General features: G+C 35.7%; 1 protein-coding gene across 11 annotated transcripts in view; it reads left to right on the plus strand.

Annotated features, from left to right (window-relative positions):
• Positions 1–23203, plus strand: part of WNK1 (WNK lysine deficient protein kinase 1) — a 150367-nt gene that overhangs the window by 95366 nt on the left and 31798 nt on the right. For 8 of the 11 annotated variants that reach the window (XM_032349185.1, XM_032349187.1, XM_032349190.1 and 5 more), the window contains exons 5-9: positions 6743–6831; positions 9079–9298; positions 10082–10415; positions 11286–11473; positions 19771–19854. In XM_032349185.1, coding sequence (XP_032205076.1) covers positions 6743–6831; positions 9079–9298; positions 10082–10415; positions 11286–11473; positions 19771–19854 — 915 coding nt within the window. Of the gene's footprint in view, positions 1–2041; positions 2147–6742; positions 6832–9078; positions 9299–10081; positions 10416–11285; positions 11474–16193; positions 17424–19770; positions 19855–23203 lie in introns of those variants that run through there. The other 3 variants (XM_032349194.1, XM_032349195.1, XM_032349196.1) reach the window with 2 other exon arrangements.

Here is a 23203-nt window from a genome sequence, read left to right on the forward strand (position 1 = left end):
CTTAAATTGGTTAAGTTTAAAGAGGTGACTGGACTTTGGTGGTCACAATTGTTAAAAGAAGCAATGACTTTGAGAGGTAACAAAGAAATGAGTAAAAATCTAATTTTACCTGGCCAGAGATCTTTGACTATTGGAGGGACAGTTAGGAATGCTAGTAGCAGAAGTCTTTACCAGTTGCTTTTTTATCTTTGTTTAAAGAGCTCATAGAGAAAAATAGTACTTAAATATTTTGGGAGAAGAAGCATCTAAAAATGATTTTTCTATTCTGAATCATGAAAATAGGGATGGTACCATTGAAAGAAATGAGGAAATGTAGAGAAAAACACTGACTTAAAGAGGAATTAGAGGGGCGCCTGGGTGGCTCAGTGGGTTAAAGCCTCTGCTTTCGGCTCAGGTCATGATCCCAGGGTCCTGGGATGGAGCCACGCATGGGGCTCTCTGCTCAGCAGGGAGCCTGCTTCCTCCTCTCTCTCTGCCTCCTTGTGATCTCTGTCTGTCAAATAAATAAATAAATAAAATCTTTTTAAAAAATAAATAAATAAAAGAGGAATTAGAGCTGAGATGTGTTAACTGTTGTCTGTATGCGGATGGTATTTTTATTGTATATGTTGAAAATTCTTATTTTGAATATAGAAAAGACTGGTCTTTATAAATCTAGATATTTGTGCCTGTATTATGCCTTCATCCAAAAAAAGTGATCTCACCATGGTTTTATGTGTTGCCCAGCAGTTTTAAAAGCCAAGCAACAAATCACCTGTTTTCTAGTTCTTTCATTTTCATTTAGCTAGGTCCTAAGCAGGCTTACTCAAACATTTAAGTTAAAAGTAATGCTGGACCACATTTATTGTATTTCTGACCAATACCTGTCGTTTTAGACTACCTACTTAGTAATGATGAATTATGTTGAACCAGAGATCAATGGCAACTACTTTGAGGTGGCTTCTTAGAATTAGTAGTCATTAGAAAAAAAAATAGTTATTTCTAGTCTTTAGAGTAGAAGTCTTCCTACCAAATAGCTTCTAAGCCCTTATCTTATGTTACTGTTATTGAATAATTAAAGCCTTAATACCCACTGTCTTGATGGGGATTCCAGCTTACCACATTACAAGGGATAGACTTTATTCTGTTACCCGTACTGACAGTGCACTTAAAGGTGCTTTTTCTGTCATCTTTGTTAATGCCTTGAAGAAAAACCTTTTTTTAATCACTAAAGTAGTAGTTATTTGGGTTCATGAGATCTTCCTGGTAAATGCAAATATCTTTAGTTATAAATGCATAGTGAGGCTTTCAATAGAAGGGAAGGGAGAAGAGTAAATTCTTACCAATTTTATTTACTAATTCACAGCTGGTTTTTTTTTTTTTTTTTAATGTACCATGAGAGAGTAGTAAGGTTTTAATATCACCTCTTTTTCAAGTAGGTAAACATTTAAATTAGTTAATTTAGGTAAACTATTACCCACAGTTTTCATCTGAGTTTAAGGGATATGGCCCAGGTTGCACACACAGACTTGGTATATGAGAAGTAGACCTGAGAACCCAACTCTGGTATTGTGATTTCCTTGAACAGTGTTCTTTTGGCTACATATTCAGAGTTTACATTTTGGTTGTTGAGCCATTTTCCTTTAAAAGCATAGTTTGAACATGATTAGGGGTGAGGGAGTGTTTCGATAAATAGATTCCTAGTGTGGGTTTTGATGTCAAGGAGGCAGAACCTGTGAACATAATGGGTGGAGCTTTGACCAAGTAAAAATCTCTTTTTGCTTGTCCTGGGATCCATTGCTTTTGGAGGAAAAGCAGGAGCAGAAGCAGAACAGTTTCCCTGCTGTTCAGCATGTAGGTTTGTTTAAAGGGCCAATCTAGAACTATTGGCTGAGCATAGTTAAACTCATGTCTGAGAGTTGGAGAAGCATGGCTAGTGTTAAACTAGAAACTATGCTTCAGTCTGATTTTGATGTCTGCCTTGCTTATGCTGTAGGCTAATTTACTGTTAATTTCCATCTTATCCGTTCCCCCCCCCTTTTCTCTAACTATACACAAATCTATTTTGCCTTTTGTGATGGATTTTACAAAGAAAGACTTTTGCTCAGTGTTTGTCATCGTAAATTCTCATTGCTGCTGCTGCCCTCAAAAGGATTGTATAAATGAGGTGGGTAAGAATTTTGAATGTGTACAAAAGGTATATTATAGCCATTTGGTAATATATGTAGCAATATTAAACTGTTTACTTTAGAATGTTTTTTAAAATACTTGAATTTTTGTGGTTAACTTTCACTACATTTTGTATGAGGAGGAAGGAGGCTTTTCTCAATTCTAAATGGTTAGGAAAATTTTTACTTTTGTGAAAATACAAATGTTACTCTGACACATTTGAAACCTGAACTTTTAAGAAGCAGGTGCAGGGGCACCTGGGTGGCTCAGTCATTAAACTTCTGCCTTGGACTCCGGTCCTGATCCTGGAGTCTGGGATTGAGCCCTGCATCAGGTTCCCTGCTCAGCGGGAAGCCTGCTTCTCCCTCTCGCACTTCCTCTGCTTGTTTTCCCTTTCACTGTGTCTCTGCCTCTGCCTCTGCCTCTCTGCCGATCTCTCTCTCTCTCTCTCTCTCTGTGTGTGTTAAATAAATACATAAATAAAATCTTTATTTTAAAAAAAACAAGTGCTGTCTGTCTTAAGAGTTAGAATATTGAAACAGAAAATATTATATTATGACTCACTTTTATTTTTCCAGCAGATTAGTTGGCAAACCATAAGTATAAGAATTAAAAGAAAAACTAAGTGTATAAGACGCATGTATGTCTTCTTTATTTTTCTTAGTTCAGATCAACATTTTGTAAACAATTATATCAGCTCTTAATGTGACTTTGGAAAGAGCCACAATTGTTTTCTTTCTTTTTTTTTTTTAATACTCTAAAATTGCACAGAAGTGGCCTTTGTTTTAAGAGAATACATAATTTTATATAAATTCAAAAGTAAATTGATACACATTAGATGCTCAAGAAGAACTTTTGTTTAGTGCAGAGAAACATGCTACTCCCGTGTCAAAAAAAACATAACATAGCATAATATGCCTAAAGAGAGATCCTATGAATTACAAAAGTAAGCAAGAATATTTCTAGAGCCAGTGGGTTGCTGGCTGTAGAAGAATGGGGTAAGAGGGTATGTCTCTAACCAGATTTTTCTTATGTGTAAAATATTAGCCTAACTTATCTACCTTAGTACTTTTTTTTCTTCTGTTTTGTGTTTTTAAATCTCATTCAGAATAAGTGAGCAAAAATTTGCCTTTACTGGTCAGAACTGGACTAGAATAGTACTTGGTGGGGTCAAATCAGGAAGTAAAGGAAAGAGGGGACATTAGGAGGATTTTAAAGGCTCCAAATTGATCATCTTTGTTGAAGTATATGAACTAAAAGGGGAAAAGATTAAGACAGAATTTTATATTACCAAATATTTTCTCATCATTACTTTGGTGCTTAAAATCATGTTTTAGAGTAATTTTAGATCATTTTTTAATTTAAAATATCATCAGTTACCAAAAATATTTTTAAATATATTGAGTTCTTTCATTTCTTAAGAATAAGAAGCCTGTAAGTATGATGAATGTATCAAAATCTGTACTTGTTTATGTTAAGCAGCTTTCTCTTATATGTCCCAGATAACTTTTCTGTAGATCACTTTCAGGGTTAATGAGGTTTCATGCTCATTTTTACATTTTGAGGGTCATTTTCAGTATACAATCCTCATATATTCTTGCTTCTCGAATGATTCAGAAGCCAGATATTTTGATAATCCTGGCTTCTGGATGGTAGCTGACTGGTAGCTGAAATTTCTTCTACCTTTTTCATTATCTAAGTGGGTAACAGTAAGCTGCATTAATCTTTTAATACTATCTGCTGGTAAGGTGTATCTCAGTTTTATTGGCTCCCTTGGTACCTGAAATACATTTTTTAAGTTGGCAGTGCCATCAGAATGTTACATAGCATTGGTATGGAATTTTCTATATTTGAGTCTTGGATAGGTTAGGAAAGCAACTTGACCTAGTAGATGTGATTCACAGTTGCTGGTTTTGCTGTTATGACATTATATAGCTCATTTGTTCAGCTAGTAGAAATTCCTGTTTGTAGAGCAGTGAATGTAAATATGTTAGCTTGGGTAGGATTAACAAAAGTATTACTTTTTTTTTTTTAAGTAATTACTTATTTTTAATGATAACCAAGGATGAAAGTAGGTTCACTATAGATCTTGGTGATTCTTTTTTAAGAGAATTCTTTTGTTCCTTTTAGCCCTAGTTCCTTTCAGATCCTTGGAGATTGCCTCTGAATTCAAAAGTGGCCTTACATCAGCAAACTTAATTCAGAGAGCTTTCAATCTAGATACTACATCTGATTCTAGCTGCCATGAATATAAGTTGTACAGATACTATCCCCATTTGCTAGGCAAGGAATCTGAAATCATCTTTTCAAGATGCCTATAAATCAGAATAGGAAAGTCTTTTAATATAATCAATGCATGTGTGTTTTATTAATATGTAGTCTTACTGCCAGAAGACTAAACTGCATTCCCCTAAAATATATATGTTTATAGAAAAAGCATTTCTCCTAATCATATTCTATATTCTCTTTAGCCATTTTCCTGTAATACTTGAGTTGTCTCTACCTGCAAAGGCCAAATATGTATAAGTGTTCCAGTTTTACCAGAGAACATTCTTTTAGATAATTCATTCAATAGTGAATGTTCTGCAGACTTAATATGAGGTATTTTAGATTGCTCTTCATATTATGTTTATAAATAGCATCTTTAAAGTTTGCTTTTACACAGTTTTACATGTTTGTTGTAGAACATTAAAAACGAACAAACACAAAATCTCCAGTGTTTCTACTACCAGAGGACTTTTAGACTGTGTCATCCATTTTTTTCTTAAAACAGTTCATATTTTCTCAAGCCTTAGTCTGAACTACCATACCAGTTTGCTCAATTAAAGCGGCTTTTTAGTTTCAACAACATTATTTTCTTGTTCTCATTAGAGTTATTGTATGGTGACAAAGACCAGTTGGGAAAACTTAGCTGGATTTGAAAAATAAGAAGATTGAAGAAAATTGTGACCTTTTAGTCAGTACTTAGAAACTAACCTTTAAGGGATGCCTGCATGGCTCAGTCAGTTAAGCATCTGCCTTCAGCTCAGATCATGATCCCAGGGTCCCACATTGGGATCCCTGCTCAGTGGGGAGCCTGCTTCTCCCTTTGTCCCTCTTCTGACTTGATGCATGCGTGCTCTCTCTCTCTCTCTCTGACAAATAAATAAATAAAATCTTTTTTAAAAAAGAAAGAAACTAACCTTTTAAATGCATGGATTTAACTTTAAGGCCAGCCCTACTGACAGTTTCTTGGTGTAGAAAGTTGGCCCTAGAGATAGAGGTAGAATCTTCTAAATCAGGGGTTTTGAATAATGCAATTAAAAAATTGATGAGATGGGCGCCTGGGTGGCTCAGTGGGTTAAGCCGCTGCCTTCGGCTCAGGTCATGATCTTGGGGTCCTGGGATCGAGTCCCGCATCGGGCTCTCTGCTCAGCAGGGAGCCTGCTTCCCTCTCTCACTCTCTGCCTGCCTCTCTGCCTACTTGTGATCTCTGTCTGTCAAATAAATAAATAAAATCTTTAAAAAAAAAATTGATGAGAATTATCCCATCACAACTCCAGTATTTAAAGACTTTTTAGTGCTAACCATTTGATGCATTTCATTTCCGTCTATGAGAGGTTATATGATTTACCAAATTATTATCACTAATTCTGTTTTAATCTATCTTATCACTGAGACTATAGATGATTAAACTTTATATACTGTATTCTAACTTTTCTAGTCCCTCTCCCTTATTTCCCAATCCTTGTGTTTTATGTGTTTAGAGACTTACAGTGCTACTTGGGCAGTATATTAGTGCAGCTGCATCAATCCATGTGGTTACTTAGGGTGGGTAGAGAAAATGAGATGTTTTTCTCCATGTCACCTTTCAAGATTGTTTGTTACATCTTACATATATTTTCCACACATTGATGAAATTTTTATTTGCAAAAAATTTATGTTATGAAGATTCTAAAATACTACTAGAATACTATATAGTATTATATATTATAGTGGTATTGAGTTTTCTTCTGAAATTAATTAGAAATCCTCTTTTATTTGAGTCTATCACTTTTCATTTTATGTTTTCATATGTACAAGACAATTTGTTCTTTTATCATGCCAAACCAGTCCAAATCCTTAACTCCTATACTTGTTGAGTTTGTTGGAGTACTGTGGTAATAGAATACCTGCCAAACTAAGCATGTGAATTCATGCCCATTCATGGATTCACTATTCAAAGTAGTTAAATACTGTGTTGATTAATGTGTTAAGGAACAAGGCTGCACAAAAGATCTAACCATTTAGAACATTTAGACTTCTTTAGCCAGTAACTTCCTTTACCTGAAACACAGCAGAAAGATAGTGACAACAGCCTCAGTTTTTCTGTACTTATATGTGGAGTCCATGGAAGTAAGTGACTGCACTATCTGACTGTTCCTTGTTTTCTTATGGGAGCTAAATTGCCACTACCCAACTGTCCCTGCAGTGGACCAGCTCCTGCAGGCAAATCAGAAAAAAACCAGGATGGTGAAAAGACAATCTAATAGAACCTTAAGAGGCAATTCAGAATCAAAGTTCAAAGAACTTGCCTTTATTGATCTGTTTCTGCTGCTATTTTCATGTTTCTCAGGGGGTGAAGCCTGCCAGTTTTGACAAAGTAGCAATTCCTGAAGTGAAGGAAATTATTGAAGGATGCATACGGCAAAACAAAGATGAAAGGTAAGTTGCCACTTTGGACTTAAGTATTGCTTAAAAACCTAAAATGTAATATTATCCTCTGAATACAATATTCAATCTAAAGTGTATTTAATACTTTACTTGTGATTAATTTCTCTATTTATGTCATGTAAATATCTTTAAAAGTAGAGTTCTGGGAGTGCCTGGCTAGTTCAGTCAGTAGACATGCTACTCTTGATTTCAGGGTGGTGAATTCAAGCCCTACACTGGGTGTAGAATTTACTTAAAAAATAAAATAGGGGCCCCTGGGTGGCTCAGTTGTTAAGCTTCTGCCTTCAGCTTAGGTCCTGATCCCAGGGTCCTGGGATCCAGCCCCACATAGGGCTCCCTGCTCAGCAGGAAGCCTGCTTCTACCTCTCCCACTGCCTCTGCTTGTGTTCCCTCTCTCACTTTCCCTCTCTCACTGTGTCTCTCTCGGTCAAATAAATAAATAAAATCTTTAAAAATAAAATAAAGTAGGGGTGCTTGGGTGGCTCAGAGGGTTAAGCCTCTGCCTTCAGCTTGGGTCATGATCTCAGGGTTCTGGGATTGAGCTCCACATTGGGGGTCTCTGCTCAGCAGGGAGCCTGCTTCCTACCCACCCTCCCGCCTGCCTCTCTGCCTACTTGTGATCTCTGTCTGTCAAATAAATAAATAAAATCTTTTTTAAAAAAGTAATAAAAATTTTTAAGAATCTTTAAAAAAAAGAAAAGAGTTCTATCCATTTAAGATAGTATTGAGATTTGATAGAGTGGAATGTAAAAATGTGATATGGTAGAGTTTAAGTGAACCAAAACCACCTTGAACATAGCTGTTACATTCAGTGAGACCTACTTATAAAGCATAAACTACTTATAAAGCATTAGCATGATTTATAAAACTCAGTAAGCTTCAATCTCTCTCTAGCCAGATCTGTTGCTTAGTTCTTTACCCCTTGAATTCTAAAAGGTGAAATAAAATCTTGGCTTTTTAAAATCAGCTCAACTGCACATCTTGATTTGCTGACATTGTGCCAGAATTGAAGAGCAAAACATCAGCATTCCTTTCAGTAAAAAGAGACACCTTTGCCCAGAGCTTAGGAGGAGATTTGGCTTAGTCATTTGTACTAACAGGACTTTTCTCAGAGGAGTGGCAAGTATCTGATCTGTCATATAGCTGATTCATCACCCGCTAGGCATGGCAAAGATCCAGTGTCTGTTTTTAAAAAATAATCTACCCTTACCATCCCCACTCACCTTCCAAAAAAGAAAAAGTAGACTAGCAAGTATAAATATAAATTGTAAATTGAGCATAATCTACCTCCTGAACAATGTGAGTGATAAGGTGTATCAACCAAATTAAAGAATTCAGTATCTTCACTTCTCCAGTCTCATACTCTTTTTATAACTGTGTTATTTGGAAGAGCTTAACATTATGATCTTTAAGGCTGTTTAGTAGAAATTTAGTTTGGGTTTCTAATTTATACACAATGTTTGAAAAGGAGAGTCCTTCATCTCTCTTAAGAACTTTTTTTTTACTATAAACAAAGGAATATTTGTTTCCAGTCTTAGAATATACTACTCTGTTTCTTTTCTGGATGGTACAGTTTACTAAATTACTGGTATTTTGAAACCATTTATCTAAAGATTATTCTACAGTCAGACTTCTTGCCTATTACACAAATTGTCGAACAAGGAATTAAAAGAGAATTTATTGTGGTAAATAAAGTTGTAGTAGAAGGTAAAGAACTAGAAATCAGAAAACTTACTTTCAAATTTTGATTCAACCATTTGAGGCTTATAACTATGAGCAAGATTTTCACCTCTCTAAGCCTCTGTTTCCTAAAAATCAGAAAATAATATCTCATTGGATATTGGTCAAGGATCAGATAGGATCATAAAAAAGAGAAGTATTTGTTAACTATAAATTCTACATAAATTATGTGGTATTTTGAAGCTATGACATTCTGTATATTACTTGCCATTGTTAGTACATTGTTAACTAATACGAGATTAGATCACTTAGATTAAAAAGTATTGCTCTCAGCTCTTATTTATAAGTGATGTTGTATAACTTGAGAGTAAAGCTATAATCACTATTCACATGAAGCAATATAGAAATGAGTTATAAAATTTCCTTTGTTTTTTATGTTTTACAGCCTTTCTTTATTATTCCTAGAATAATTAGCCACACTTAAAAATTGTGTTTTCAATCTAATGTCATTTTGTTTTGTTTTGTTTTGTTTTTGTTTCATTTCTCTCTCTTTGGAAGATACTCTATCAAAGACCTTTTGAACCATGCCTTCTTCCAGGAGGAAACAGGGGTACGGGTAGAATTAGCAGAAGAAGATGATGGAGAAAAGATAGCCATTAAATTATGGCTACGTATTGAAGATATTAAGAAATTAAAGGGAAAATACAAAGACAATGAAGCTATTGAGTTTTCCTTTGACTTGGAAAGAGATGTGCCAGAAGATGTTGCTCAAGAAATGGTAAATTAACATGGATGGAACTAGAGGGCATTATGCTAAGCAAAATAAGTCATTCGGAGAAGGCCAGATATCACAAAGATTTCACTCTTATGTAGAATTTAAGAAACAAAAGTGATGAACAAATGGGAAGGGAAGGAAAAATAAGATGGAAACGGGGAGAGAAACTGTAAGAGACTCTTAAAAAACTCTTAGAAAACAATCAGGCTTGCCTAAAATAGTTAATATGCAGAGATACTCATAGAATATCTCTACTAGAATTTATGATAACTATTCAATAGAAGTTGCCTCTGAGAAGGGGTCAGGTATGAAGCATATTTATTGTAATTGTTAATTTTTTATACTTTGAGAGATTTGTATATGTGTGTGTTTAACTTTCATGTATTGATCACAGTTGTTTTATCTGGTTAAGTTGTTGCTTAGGGAAAAGAAGTAAAAACAACCTGGGTTAATATTAATAGTTACATGTGAGCAAGATAGAGTGACTAGAATAAAAGGAGCCTTATTGGCTTTATTTATTGTTTATTATTTTAAGAAGTGAGAGTATAACTACTTGAGTTTCTACAGAAATAATGACACCCACTCTGTGAGTATCTACAAAAATGAATGAGAAATGCATAATGCAGATAAGTAATTTCACAATTTTGGTTAAGACCAGTTGTTGTGGAGGTCTTTCTCTTTTCCCTTACTCCTACTTCTTTCCCCAGAAGTGCCTTTTTTGTTTTATATTTAATTTGTTTTCTTTTGATATCATACTGCTTCCTAATGCACTCTTTTATCCTGTAGGTAGAGTCTGGGTATGTCTGTGAAGGTGATCACAAGACCATGGCAAAAGCCATCAAAGATAGAGTGTCATTAATTAAGAGAAAACGAGAACAGCGGCAGTTGGTGCGGGAGGAGCAAGAGAAAAGAAAGCAGGAAGAGAACAGTCTCAAACAGCAGGTAGAACAACAATCAAGTACTTCCCAGCCAGGAGTCAAGCAGATCCCATCTGCCAGCACTGGCATGCCTCCTGCTTCCACCACTTCAGCTTCAGTTTCTACACAAGTAGAACCTGAAGAACCTGAGGCAGATCAGCATCAACAACTACAGTACCAACAAACTAGTATATCTGTGTTATGTAAGTATTTTGGGAAGTGCACACAAGTATACTCAGGATACTCCTAATTGACTTTTCATCTTGTTCGTTTTGCACTAGGCTCTTGGTTTGAATCATGAATCCACCGTATAAAAAGAAATTTGAAATGATCACTGTCTACTTTTTGTTTCTATTCTAATATCCATCACTAATAGACTAGAAGGACAGGACAGTAAGGAAATATGGTTAGGATATAAAATAATTTTACAGGATCCAACATCTTGGAAGTTCCAATTTGCAGATGTTTACTTTTCACAATTCCTTAAAGTAAAATGTAATTCTGAAACTAGTATTACAGTGTATGTTAACTAACTGGGATTTAAGTACAGAATGTTTTTAAAAACTTACAATGTACAAAAATAAAATGAAATGTAACTAATAATGAAAAATGAACAAGTTTATCCTAGCTATTTGTGATTGAACCCATTAGTCTGGTTCAGCTTTTCTTCGCAATGCTGAATGATGTATAAACTAGAAACTGACAAGGTGGTTAGTTTTCTATTGAACTGCCTGCTTAATACAAAGAACACACTGGTCTCCAAAGTTAAGACTTGTGGCTTACAGCATTCCATTTTATTTCCCTCATTCTTCAGGTAATAAGATTCTGTAATAGCCATGACGTTTTTTGTTTCCTTTTTTAAAGACATTAAACCTTTTTTTCCATATGGACCCTTCATGTTTTTAAACATAGAAATCGACTTAGTTAAAAACTAGTATTCATCTTTTATTTAGATTAGGTCTTTGCAAAGAAAAAACTAACTAACCCTAAAGTCTTGGGTTTGTAATGGGAAAATATAAATCTCCATTTTGTGATTTGTCTTTCTGTTTTTTGACAATGTATTTCTCCTTTAGCTGACGGGACGGTTGACAGTGGTCAAGGATCTTCTGTCTTCACAGAATCTCGAGTGAGCAGCCAACAGACAGTTTCATATGGGTCCCAGCATGAACAGGCACATTCTACTGGCACACTCCCAGGGCATACAGCTTCTGTTGTCCAAGCACAATCTCAGCCCCATGGGGTCTATCCACCCTCAAGTGTGGTAAGTAACTGCATAAAAGAGTGTAAGCCTATAATCAGAGCCAGTAGATAATGTGTTAAATTCACATTCTTCCTACTATCCCAAGTAATAGCAGGAATCTGAAGTAGAAAGTATAAATGGTATATTTCTGAAGGAAATAAGTTTATTACAGAGTACAGTTAGAATAGTTCTGGCAGGCTAAGACATAAACATTACTGTGTGAGAATTAGCTGAAATTCATATTTGAAGAAAGAAAGGATAAGATTTAGAGTAATCTGCATTTGGTTAAAGATAATGCTCTCTTTAGCACTTCAGAGTTGAAACTGTTCAAAGCAGCATAAGTTGGACATACAGATGATTTGGGGGTGGGCACAAGAAGATTTTTCAAAAGGTTACTTACTAAAAGGATTACTGAGCATTTTTTGTAAGATTTCTTACTGTATAAAACACAGGTAAGACATTCAAACCATTATAGAATGCTGCATGTGAGTAAAGTGAAGAAATCCTTTATTTGTATGACCATTTAATTTAGCGCTTGTGTTTAGTTAACCATCAGTTGCTATGCGTGTTCCTGCCTTAAAGTCTGTGTCGGACACAAATTTCTTCCCCAGTATACGTTCATTTGCTTTTTCTCTTTAGTTGGTATTGTTTTATTACAGATTTATTTTCAGAATCAATTTATGGAGATTATTTCTTGAAATATTGTATGCATTTATATATATATATTAACCCCCCCACACACGCACACACATAGACCCATGTTTTACATTAGTAACTTTTGCTTTTCATATAGAAAATGTTAAAATAGATCAGGTAATACCCCATTTCTTTTGTTGACACTCCATGAAGTCTTCAGAGGTAAATAAAGTACATCATCTGCCTCATGAAAGAATTGGAGAATAATTGATATAGCACTTATTTAGTGAGATCTTTAGGCAGATAGATTTTTTTTCTCTTTCTCAAAAAGCTTTTAAATCTGAATGTATGGAATTTCTGCTCTGCAATAAATGAAAATCTTTCTCTCTTAAGAAAATAAAATTTCTGCTTGCTCTGTTCGTTTATCCTACAGCTTGAAATAAAAGATGTTTGTTTGTTTCAGAGTCCATTCATCAGTCCTGCATTGTCTAGGTCTCAAAATGAATGGCCACAGTAACACAGACTATTAATACTGTTTTAACAGTCTACTTTTCTGACCTTTAAAATAATTAGGTAGGGTAGAAGAACTTACAAAAACTATATAGATGAATTTCTTTGTCCTAACTTATAATTTGTCAGCATTTCATGTCCATTTCTACTATTATTCTAATTGATTTTCTTTGGATCATAATAACTAGATTTTTTAAAAACTATTTTTAATCTCTTGGCTTCCCTCATCACATGGTAATGAACATTAGGTATTTCAGTTTGAGAAAAGGGAATAGAATGATCATTTATGAAGATTTTAAATATTTGAGCCACAAACATAGCTGTATTTATTGATGCTCTAAAAGACTATTAATGACAGCCTTGCCTTTTATTGACAGTATTATGTGGAGGTAGCCTATGAAGAGTTATCAAACATTGAGAATTTTTTTAATCTTATGATTCCTTATGATTTCTTATTCCAGAAAGAATTTATTGTGGCTTACAATAATATATCAATGTGGAATTAAAAAAAAAAATTAGAGTAAAAAAGAAACAAGTGTGGAGAAAAACAGAACCAGGAATGAACTAAGTATGATAAGTATAATGATACTTTCATACTTCCTACTGGTAGGTCACAATTTTGGCTCAGTGGATTCTATGCAGCCGATTTTGGAAAAGAAAATATGATTAGTGACACAGCTCACAGTACCTAAAAGAAAGTGGCGAGTTTGCTCAGGACAAGCTCAACAATATTAGGTGTACTGCTTTGTAGCTATATTAAAATTTTATGTTATAAAAATTTTATGTTAAGGCACCTCAGGCTTTGTAAACTTAATTTGAATTTCTGATATGCCAGAAAATTGTTCAATTTACTCGAGATTCAAATATAAGATGCTTTTCCATTGACTACTTTAGTAAAACTACACAATGTGTCTGTATCTATTGTGAATTACTTCTAGAAAGCTAATGCTTTTCCTACCAGAAAATGACTTTCTACCCTTTACAGATAAAGATAGGAAGTGGAATAAATAAAATACTGAGCCAGCAACTTTTCTTAGGCTGATGCTTTCTAAAATAGAAATGGAAAAACCTTTTCTGAGGTTTCCAGAGTTCCTACAAAGAAGTCCAGTCTTAAAATCTTCTACACCTTATAATGTGCATTAAACTAACATTTCGCTCTTGTTTAATTTTAATAAGTTTGCAGAAAACTGCAATCCAGTATTCATTGTTTTCCCTGTTATACTACCTTAGTCGGCCATTCTTATTCATACATTCATAATAATTGATGTTATTTCAGCATATTTAGGAAGAGAATTGATCATTATCATGGTTGTTGATAACCTGTATCTGACCAACAGTATAGAGAGAATAGTTGTGATCTGCCAGTTGTACTTTGTGGAATTATACCTCTCCTCAAAAAACTTGGATTTGTGGGATTGAGGGAGGTTGGAACACTTCTTTATGTCAGCTATGCCCTATTTTCATTGTACATTTGGTTATTTTGTTTTCAAAGTACTGTGTTTTTCATGTGTGTGTTTGTTTTCTGTTTAGCCTCGTCGTGGCCGTAGCATGTCGGTTTGTGTTCCCCATCTTTCTGCTGTTCCCTCTCTGTCCCGCATCTCTCCCAGTGCTCCTTCTACCCCACCACCAGTGCTGTCTGCACCTCTTTCTCCTTCCCTCCTTCGGATTGCCCCTGAGGAAACTTTTGCCGAAAAGCTTTCTAAAGCATTGGAGAGTGTCCTGCCTATGCACTCTGCCTCTCAGCGCAAGCACCGACGCTCCAGCCTGCCTTCCCTCTTTGTCAGTACTGTATGTAACCATAAACTTCCTGACAAATGAAAATTTATTGCCAATGAATACATCCAGGCATCAAGAATTTTAATAAAAATTAAATAAATAAAAGGACTACACTTAGTAATATATTATGCTTTCAGAATAACTGTTCTTCCCATAGGAAACTTTTTTGTTACAAGGCTTTAAGGGGGTCAGTGGGGAAGCAAGGAGGTAATGAGAGAGAATGCGAATAATGCCCTGGGCACATAGGAATATGTACACAATAAAATTTGACTTTTATTATATTCTCCAACTGACTTGTATAAATCTTTGCATTTTCTTATATTAGTAAAGAATACATATTACTTCATTGGCTTAATCAAAAGCAAATTTTCTCTTTATCAGAAATAACCCAAGTACATTTTCTCTTCACTTTAGTCTAAAGAGACATTAATGAAACTGTATGAGTCCCTTTTTTCCCCATAGTGAAGAGTAATTAAAGAGTGAAAGTTGGTTTTTAATTTGTTAGCTGTTTAAAATGGTTTGTTGACACACTAAAAGGCCACATGTTCCCTTGTGGAAATTTTTTTCTTAAAGAAGGTGGGATCTTGACCGTAATGAGTATATTAGATATACATGTAGTACATAAGATTTTCTTTGGCCCCATTTATATCTGTAAAAGATCCGTCTTTTAAAGTTTTGTTAAACACTGTGGGACCTTGCTGCTGCTTTTTCAGATAGAGAATATAGTTAATTTTTTGATTAATTATATTCAATACCAGAATCTTCAGATTTTTACTCAGGAGAATGATTAACTATATAATATTTTATGACTTCAGGACTCTCCTTGAATAAAGAGGAAAATATAACATTCTGGCTTAAAATAGAGGCCCTCTTTTAGCTGTTGTGAAGAAGTAACAGTTAAGCTATTTTACTAATTTGATAGGGACCATTCCTACAAAAGAATGAAACCAATCTGCTCTTTTTAAAAAGAATCCATGAAACTACACTGTTTGCATTTGGCAAGGTAGGATTTTGAATTTAGATTCTTATATGTAGAACTGCCTCTGTATATAAAAAGTGCTGTTAAGTCCATGTTATTTATATTATCCTTTTCACTTGATTTGAACACCAAATTACGCAACCCTTAACTAGGATCAGAAAAGTGGACATGCAGTGATTTGGCATCTGTAACATTTTTCATGTAGTGAAATTAACTGCATCTAGTCTGGGATAGATGTGAAAAGTACATTACTGTCAGTAGTCAGTAGTGTGTTTTTTGCTGTCCACCAGAAAAACCTCTTTTGATTTCTAGTTAGAAGGCATATGATTAATTGATAAGAAAATGACACTGGAGCCTGTAACACAGCACTGGATAATAAGAACACAGAGTATAGCAGCTTAAAATTGTATTGCAGCTTAAATTTAAGTATCTTACCTTTTTAAAAACCTGGGCTTATATTGTCTTACTGTCTTCCCTTAACTCTTACTATTTGAACTCTTTTTCCATTGATGTAATTTACATTATGTGTTAAGAGTAAGAATACTTATTGGTGGTAAAAACAATAAACACTTAGAAAGTTCTTCCATTTCCTCTGAGAGAGGATGTTGTGGAAAAGCAGCTCCTATCTGATGCCAAGAGTCCCACAGAGTAACTTTATTGACCCTGGATGTATTTAATGGATTTTTACTATGCACATAATTTTCAAAAGCATTGTTATTTATTAATTATAAATTTGGTGTAACCATTTCATAGGGTTACACAGAGCTACCCAGTTTTGCATGTCTACTGTAATTTCACATATGAATGTATGAATTACTTGTCTTATTCATGTTGATACAGCCTCAGTCCATGGCGCATCCGTGTGGGGGGACCCCAACATACCCAGAATCACAGATATTTTTCCCAACTATTCATGAACGTCCAGTTTCTTTTTCACCACCTCCCACCTGTCCACCGAAGGTGGCCATTGCCCAGCGGCGTAAGAGCACCTCCTTCTTGGAAGCCCAAACTCGCCACTTCCAACCCCTGCTGAGGACTGTTGGCCAAAATCTTCTTCCACCTGGTGGCAGCCCAACTAACTGGACACCAGAGGCTGTAGTTATGTTGGGCACTACAGCCAGTAGAGTAACTGGAGAGCCATGTGAGATACAGGTCCATCCTATGTTTGAATCAACTCAAGTTCACGGTGATTATAGACCTGGACTAGTACTTCCAGAAGAAGCTCACTATTATATTCCTCAGGAAGCGGTGTATCTAGCTTACCAGGCCCAGGTGACAGAACAGTATGAGGGTATTCCATACAACTCACCAGTACTGTCAAGTCCTTTGAAACAGATACCTGAACAGAAGCCAGTACAAGGGGGCCCTACCTCAAGTTCTGTCTTTGAATTTCCATCTGGACAGGCTTTCCTGGTAGGACACCTTCAGAATTTAAGATTAGATTCTGGATTGAGTCCAGGATCTCCCCTCTCTAGTATTTCTGCACCTATCAGTACAGATGCTACACGTTTGAAATTTCACCCTGTCTTTGTTCCTCATTCTGCACCCGCTGTATTAACTCATAACAATGAGAGCAGAAGCAATTGTGTATTTGAGTTTCATGTTCATACTCCAAGCTCCTCTTCAGGAGAAGGAGGAGGAGTTTTACCTCAGCGTGCTTACCGAACTCGACAGGTTGCAGTGGACTTGAATCAGGAAGAACCACCTCCTCAATCAGTTGGATTACATGGTCGCCTACAGCCCGTGACTGAAGAACAGCGTAATTACCATGCCCCAGAATTGACCGTTTCTGTGGTAGAGCCTATGGGACAGAACTGGCCAATAGGAAGCCCAGAATATTCCAGTGATTCCTCACAAATTACTTCTTCAGACCCCAGTGATTTTCAGTCACCTCCCCCTACAGGGGGAGCAGCTGCACCTTTTGGCTCTGACGTCTCGTTACCCTTTATCCGTCTGCCTCAGACAGTGTTCCAAGAATCCCCACTTTTCTTCTGTTTCCCCCAAGGAACCACATCTCAGCAGGTTTTATCTGCCTCATTTTCTTCAGGAGGATCTGCACTCCATCCACAGGTTATAGGAAAACTTCCACAATTCTTTTAAACTACCCTACTATGCATCATTACATTTAAGTTTTCTGTCTGTCCTTTCCATTTATAAGGATTATTTTTAATTTTATTAGTAGAGTTTCTCCTTTTGGGGGGTTTATAAACTACTTGTATATAAGAACAAACTATAATATGCGCAAACCCTTGAGAAAGAGAACACAAAAAGTAGAATTTTAGTCACTTGTTAAAATCTATTTGTACATAGAATAATTTCAACTTGTAGTGAAAATGTAAATGGCTGTAACTCAGTATTGATTATTTATAAATGCTAATGTGAAGTATTTTTTTTCTCCCTGGAGACAAACATGACTGGTTTTTGTTTTTGTTTTTGTTTTTTTAAGAAAAGATAACCTTGTTTTCTGTAAAACCAAAAAAAAAAAGAAATGGAAAATAGGGAAATTTCTTTTAGAGTATTAAGAATAGACAAAATTTACGGGGCGCCTGGGTGGCTCAGTGGGTTAAGCCGCTGCCTTCGGCTCAGGTCATGATCTCAGGGTCCTGGGATCAAGTCCCATATCGGGCTCTCTGTTCAGCGGGGAGCCTGCTTCCCTCTCTCTCTCTCTGCCTGCCTCTCTGCCTACTTGTGATCTCTCTCTGTCAAATAAATAAATAAAATCTTTAAAAAAAAAAAAAAAAAGAATAGACAAAATTTTCATTAGTGTGGAATAGACAAAATTTTCACTAGTTAAAAAACAGAAAGGAAACATCTTAAGAATTTAGGAACAAGTGAAAATGCCTTTTAAAATGGCATCATTTGAACAAGTCACTGTAAATTACATGTCCAAATAAAATGTTAATCCATAAAATTGACTGATTCTAATTTTTAGTAGCAAAGTTACAATCTAATGTGGGGTTTTTGTTTTTACAAATTTCTGATATATGTTGCAAGCTAAGAAACAGGTATCTCAGGCCTTGATTCTTTCCTCAACAAGTTAATTTGTTATTTATATATATGGGCATATGTACTCTGCTGCACATAAAGACAAAGTAATGGACGTAATAGAATTCAACAAGTGGAATCAGTCTTAACTATTTTCATGTATTCCATATATTTTATCAAATGTATAAGTCTTATGAAATCTAGCGGACTTCCAATTACATATTCAAGGCATCATTTGGATCTTCTAGATTTTCCACTCTTAACATTATACTTAATATTGTATGTTCTTGATACTTTCTTCCTGTGTTCTTCCCTCATAAGAGGCATAAACAGCCCCAAAAGTGTACATAAAGTATCAGTTATTTAGAATAGTTCTAAGAAGCCAAGATCCAGAAACTTGAAAATTATGCTGCACGGGCATGCAGTATACTCACATTAGTGCATCAGTTGTTAGCCTGTACTGTAAATCCTAATGCACTGTCAGCCATTCATCTTTAAACATTCCAAAGCAAAATATCAGGAGGTTAATTTCCAAACCTACTGCAGGAAGAAGGCATACTTAGTAGGGTTAAGATGCAGTAGAATGTCAGATCCAAGTAAACTTAAAGAGAAATCCCTCCAAACTGAAATTGAATGCCAAAGGTGGGCCTTTTCATTTCCTTAACTTACTTTATAAAATCCTGTGAATACAGGATTTCTCACCTCATTTAACTTGACTTAGACGCCTTCTAGATCAGGGTTTCTCAGATTCATCACTACTAATGTTTTAGGTTGGATAATTCTTTGTTGTGGGTTGTTCTGTGCATTGTAGGTTATTTAGCAGCATCCTTGGCTTCTAATCCTTAGATGCCTGTAGCAGTCACCTCCCTCAGTTGTGACAACCAAATGATCCCTGGGAGGCCAAAATCACTTGTAGTTTTGACAGCAATTACTCTAGGTTAGTGATGATAACAGGTTTTTTACATTTTTGGTAGAAGTCACCTCGGCACTACAAGAAGTAGCAAAAGGAACCAAATTAGCACTATCAAATCCCCTTTTGTCTTTGATTGTTCAGATATGGAATTTTTTCACATCGGTAGTCCTACTACTATTTTCCTGATTATTATATTTCAGTAAGAATTTTATTATGAATTTTGGTATTTTGTCAGGTAAAATTATAGCCGGAGCACAACAGTAGTAGGTTAGGTTTTAACCATCAATGGTTTTTGTGTGGGATCAGAATATGATCTGTGATACAATCCTTCCCTAACCTTTCTCATAAAAGATGCCCCAGCAGCCTCTCCCATACTAATGATTGATTAGCTTAATCAAGCTGCTGTTTTATTTTGCTCAAGCAAACTCTCAGGAGTTTATATATTTATTGCAAAAGCCTGACCTCTCTATATACTTAATTAGGGCTTCGCTAATTTGTTGTATTCACTTTTTCCTTCAGGCACAGGGGCAAAGCCAGGGTCAACCATCCTCAAGTAGCTTAACAGGCGTTCCATCTTCCCTACCCATACAACATTCTCAGCAGGTAAGAACAACTCATTGCTACATTTTATGGATTATCTGTAACCAAAACACTGCTTAATATCTTTTCATGAATTACATTCCTGATGTAAATAAAGGCTTGCTATGTTTTTGAAAGAAAAATCAAGAGATACAACATTTCTTGTATTCAGTAACATTTTAGAAAATCTAAAAGACATCAAGTCTTTTTAAACTATCTGCTGAGTTAGACATAGCATTGAAATTCAAAAGAATCATTGTTAACTGATACATTATTCATCTGCCTTGTGAAATAGATGATTCTAAACAATTTAACAATCCAGAGAATATCAATTTTGTTTTTATATTTGTGACTTATCCTTTTATGAGCATTTTGCCATTTCATAGTATTTGACTCTAATAATGCTAAACTCCTATTTAATTATTTCTAACTTGTGAGATGGGGTATCAGATTTTAAGCGAAGAGAAACTGAACAGCTATTTTAGGAGCTTCTTAAACATTTTTTGAACTTTTAATTTGGGGAATATAATTCCCCAGTGTTCAAGGAGCTCAAAAAATTAGTACTGCGCTGATGTATTGAACAGCAAAACTACTATTTCTAAAATTAAACATCTGTAGTTCATTATTGATATTAGTTAATGGTAATTATCTGCATGGGAATAATGCTTTTTTTGTCACTATTGACTATTTATTAACTGTTAGCCACTACATGTATCATAAAAACCTCCTGATGGACTATTTCCTTGATAGTTTCCTACGAAGTGTTTTTTCCAACCGCCAAATCATAAATTGGTTTCTCTTTCTATTAATTTGTTAAACAGAGCTTTTCCTATTACAAAATAGTCCCCTCCTAGTCCAGCATGTGATCATACAATCATTTGATACTAGTTTAAGATTAAATGTTCCTTGTACAAGATTAGTTTAGTTGGGGCACCAGGGTGACTCGGTTGAACATCTGCCTTCTGCTCAGGTCAAGATCTTAGAGTCCTGGGATCAAGCCCCACATCAGGCTCCCTGCTCAGTGGAAAACCTGCTTCATCCTCTGCCTGCTGCTCCCCCTCCTTGTGCTTTCTGTCTCATTCTCTCTCTATCACAAATAAATGAAATCTTTAAAAAAAAGATTAGTTTGCTTATATGTACATTTATTTGGTGACCAACAGCCCTGTCATAGAATTTGCTTTGTCTTGCTCTTGCTCTTTCAGACAAGTAGCCGAATCTGTATATAATTAAATTTAAGTAGTCATATTTTTCCCAACCGCAACAAATTGTGGGGTTTTTTGGAAAGATTTTAATTATTTATTTGAGAGAGAGCATGAGAGGAGAGAAGGTCAGAGGGAGAAGCAGACTCCCCATGGAGCTGGAGCCTGATGTGGGACTCGATCCTGGGACTCCGGGATCATGACCTGAGCCGAAGGCAGTTGCTTAACCAACTGAGCCACCCAGGTGCCCAACAGATTGTATTTTAATTGTATTAGTAATCCCTAATAAGAATACAAACAAAGGGGCCTTTGGGTGGCTCAGTCAGTTAAGTGTCTGACTCTTTTCACAGCTTAGGTCTTGATCTTAGGGTCGTGAGTTCAAGCTCTGCATTGAACCCCATGGTAGACATCAAGCCAACCTGGAAAAAAAAGAATTTACAAATTAAAAGTTACATAAAGGTGTTTGAGGACAGAAACACTATCATGGATACCACTGTCCTTGTTTGTTTATCTGTGGACACACCCAACACTAGAAAGCTGAGCAAATTTAAGTGTGTACTTTGTTTTTTCCTTTTCCAAAGGAAAAGATTAAATTTCCTTTTCCTTATATATTTTATATGTGGGCATGTATGTGTATACTTATTAACAAATGAAGGTATTAGTTGATTGGTAAGAAAAATATGTGGGGGTAAAGGTGGGTAGTGTGGCAGTAAAGGAGGGCAGTTCCATAGATAACAGGTTAAAAGAATTAGTTGAATCTTCTGGGGGAAAAAATGTAACTAAATAGGGCTGTTGCTGTAATACAAAATTTATATGTCAGTGATGCTTTTTTAAGGTAGCTTTATTTTATGAATTATTTTAAATATAGGATGGTATTTAAGTTGAGTAGAATCATAAAACTGAGCCCTCAATTTACATAAGTGTATGCAGTCTAGAATACTTGACTTTTTCAAGATTACATAGCCAGTAAGTGGATAGAACTAAAAACTACAAGTCAGAATTCAGTATTTCTAAAATAGTAAGAGTTTTTTCTGTATTAAAGTTCTACAGGGACTTTTGATTCTGCAGAGGTGCTTAAGAAGCTACTGGGGTTTCCTGTGTTTTTTTTCCTAAAGTGTAAGCCCTTTGTACTATATGGGTGGAGTTGTTTTGGTTTTTTGTTTTTTGGTTTTTTTTAAGATTAATTTATTTATTTATTAAAGAGTGAGCATAAGCAGGCAGAGGGGCAGGCAGAGGGAAAGGGAGAAGCAGACTCCCCACTGAGCAGAAAGCCCAACTTGGAGCTCTGTTCTAGGACCCTGGGATCATGACCTGAGCTGAAGGTAGACGCTTAACCAACTGGGCCACCCAGGTGCCCCAGGTGGAATTTATTTTTAGAGATGAGTTTCACTTTACCGACTATCAGTTTCCAGCCCCATCTTACAAAACCATATCTCTAGTTTTATTAGAGTGAGGAAAGAAATGTACTTAGCTAAAATTTACTTTCTTTCATGGGTTTCTGGAATGTAAACAATAAGGGATTGCTGTTTTGTTTTGTTTTGTTTTGTTTTGTTTAAGATTTTATTTATTAATTTGAGACAGAATGAGAAAGAGAGTGAGCATGAGAGGGGGAAGGTCAGAGGGAGAAGCAGACCCCCTGCTCTGCAAAGAGCTTGATAGACCCGATCCAGAGACTCCAGGATCATGACCTGAGCCTGAGGGCTGTCGTTCAATCAACTGAGCCACCCAGGGGATTGCTTTTCTCATGTTTTTAGCATGAGTCCTTTCTAGTGCTATGCTGTATATTAATGAGGTACCAAAAAGTAACTTCCTCCCACTAGAACACTTAGTATTTCTTTGCTATATGCCATACAGGCTATAACCCAGCTTGCTTAATAATTTCTTCCAAAGAACCATGTAGAGTCTTCATGTATTTAACTTTCTGTTCAACTAATGCTCATGAACATTTTTTTTTTCATCAAGTACCCTTCCTTGTCCAACATACACGCTATAGTCCTTATAGGCTATTTGAACTGGTTTCATGGGACAGGTTAAAAAACACGATTCTGAATTGCTGTGTGCAACAGTACCTGTTTGGCTGAAGTGCTGAATATTAGCCAGTGGGATTGTGCACAAAAGACCACTATATTCTCCTGGCCTACTCAGAGGTGCCACTTCTCCCTAAAGGCTCTAAA

The sequence above is a fragment of the Mustela erminea genome, chromosome 6 (assembly GCF_009829155.1).
Source record: "Mustela erminea isolate mMusErm1 chromosome 6, mMusErm1.Pri, whole genome shotgun sequence".
NCBI lineage: Eukaryota > Metazoa > Chordata > Mammalia > Carnivora > Mustelidae > Mustela > Mustela erminea.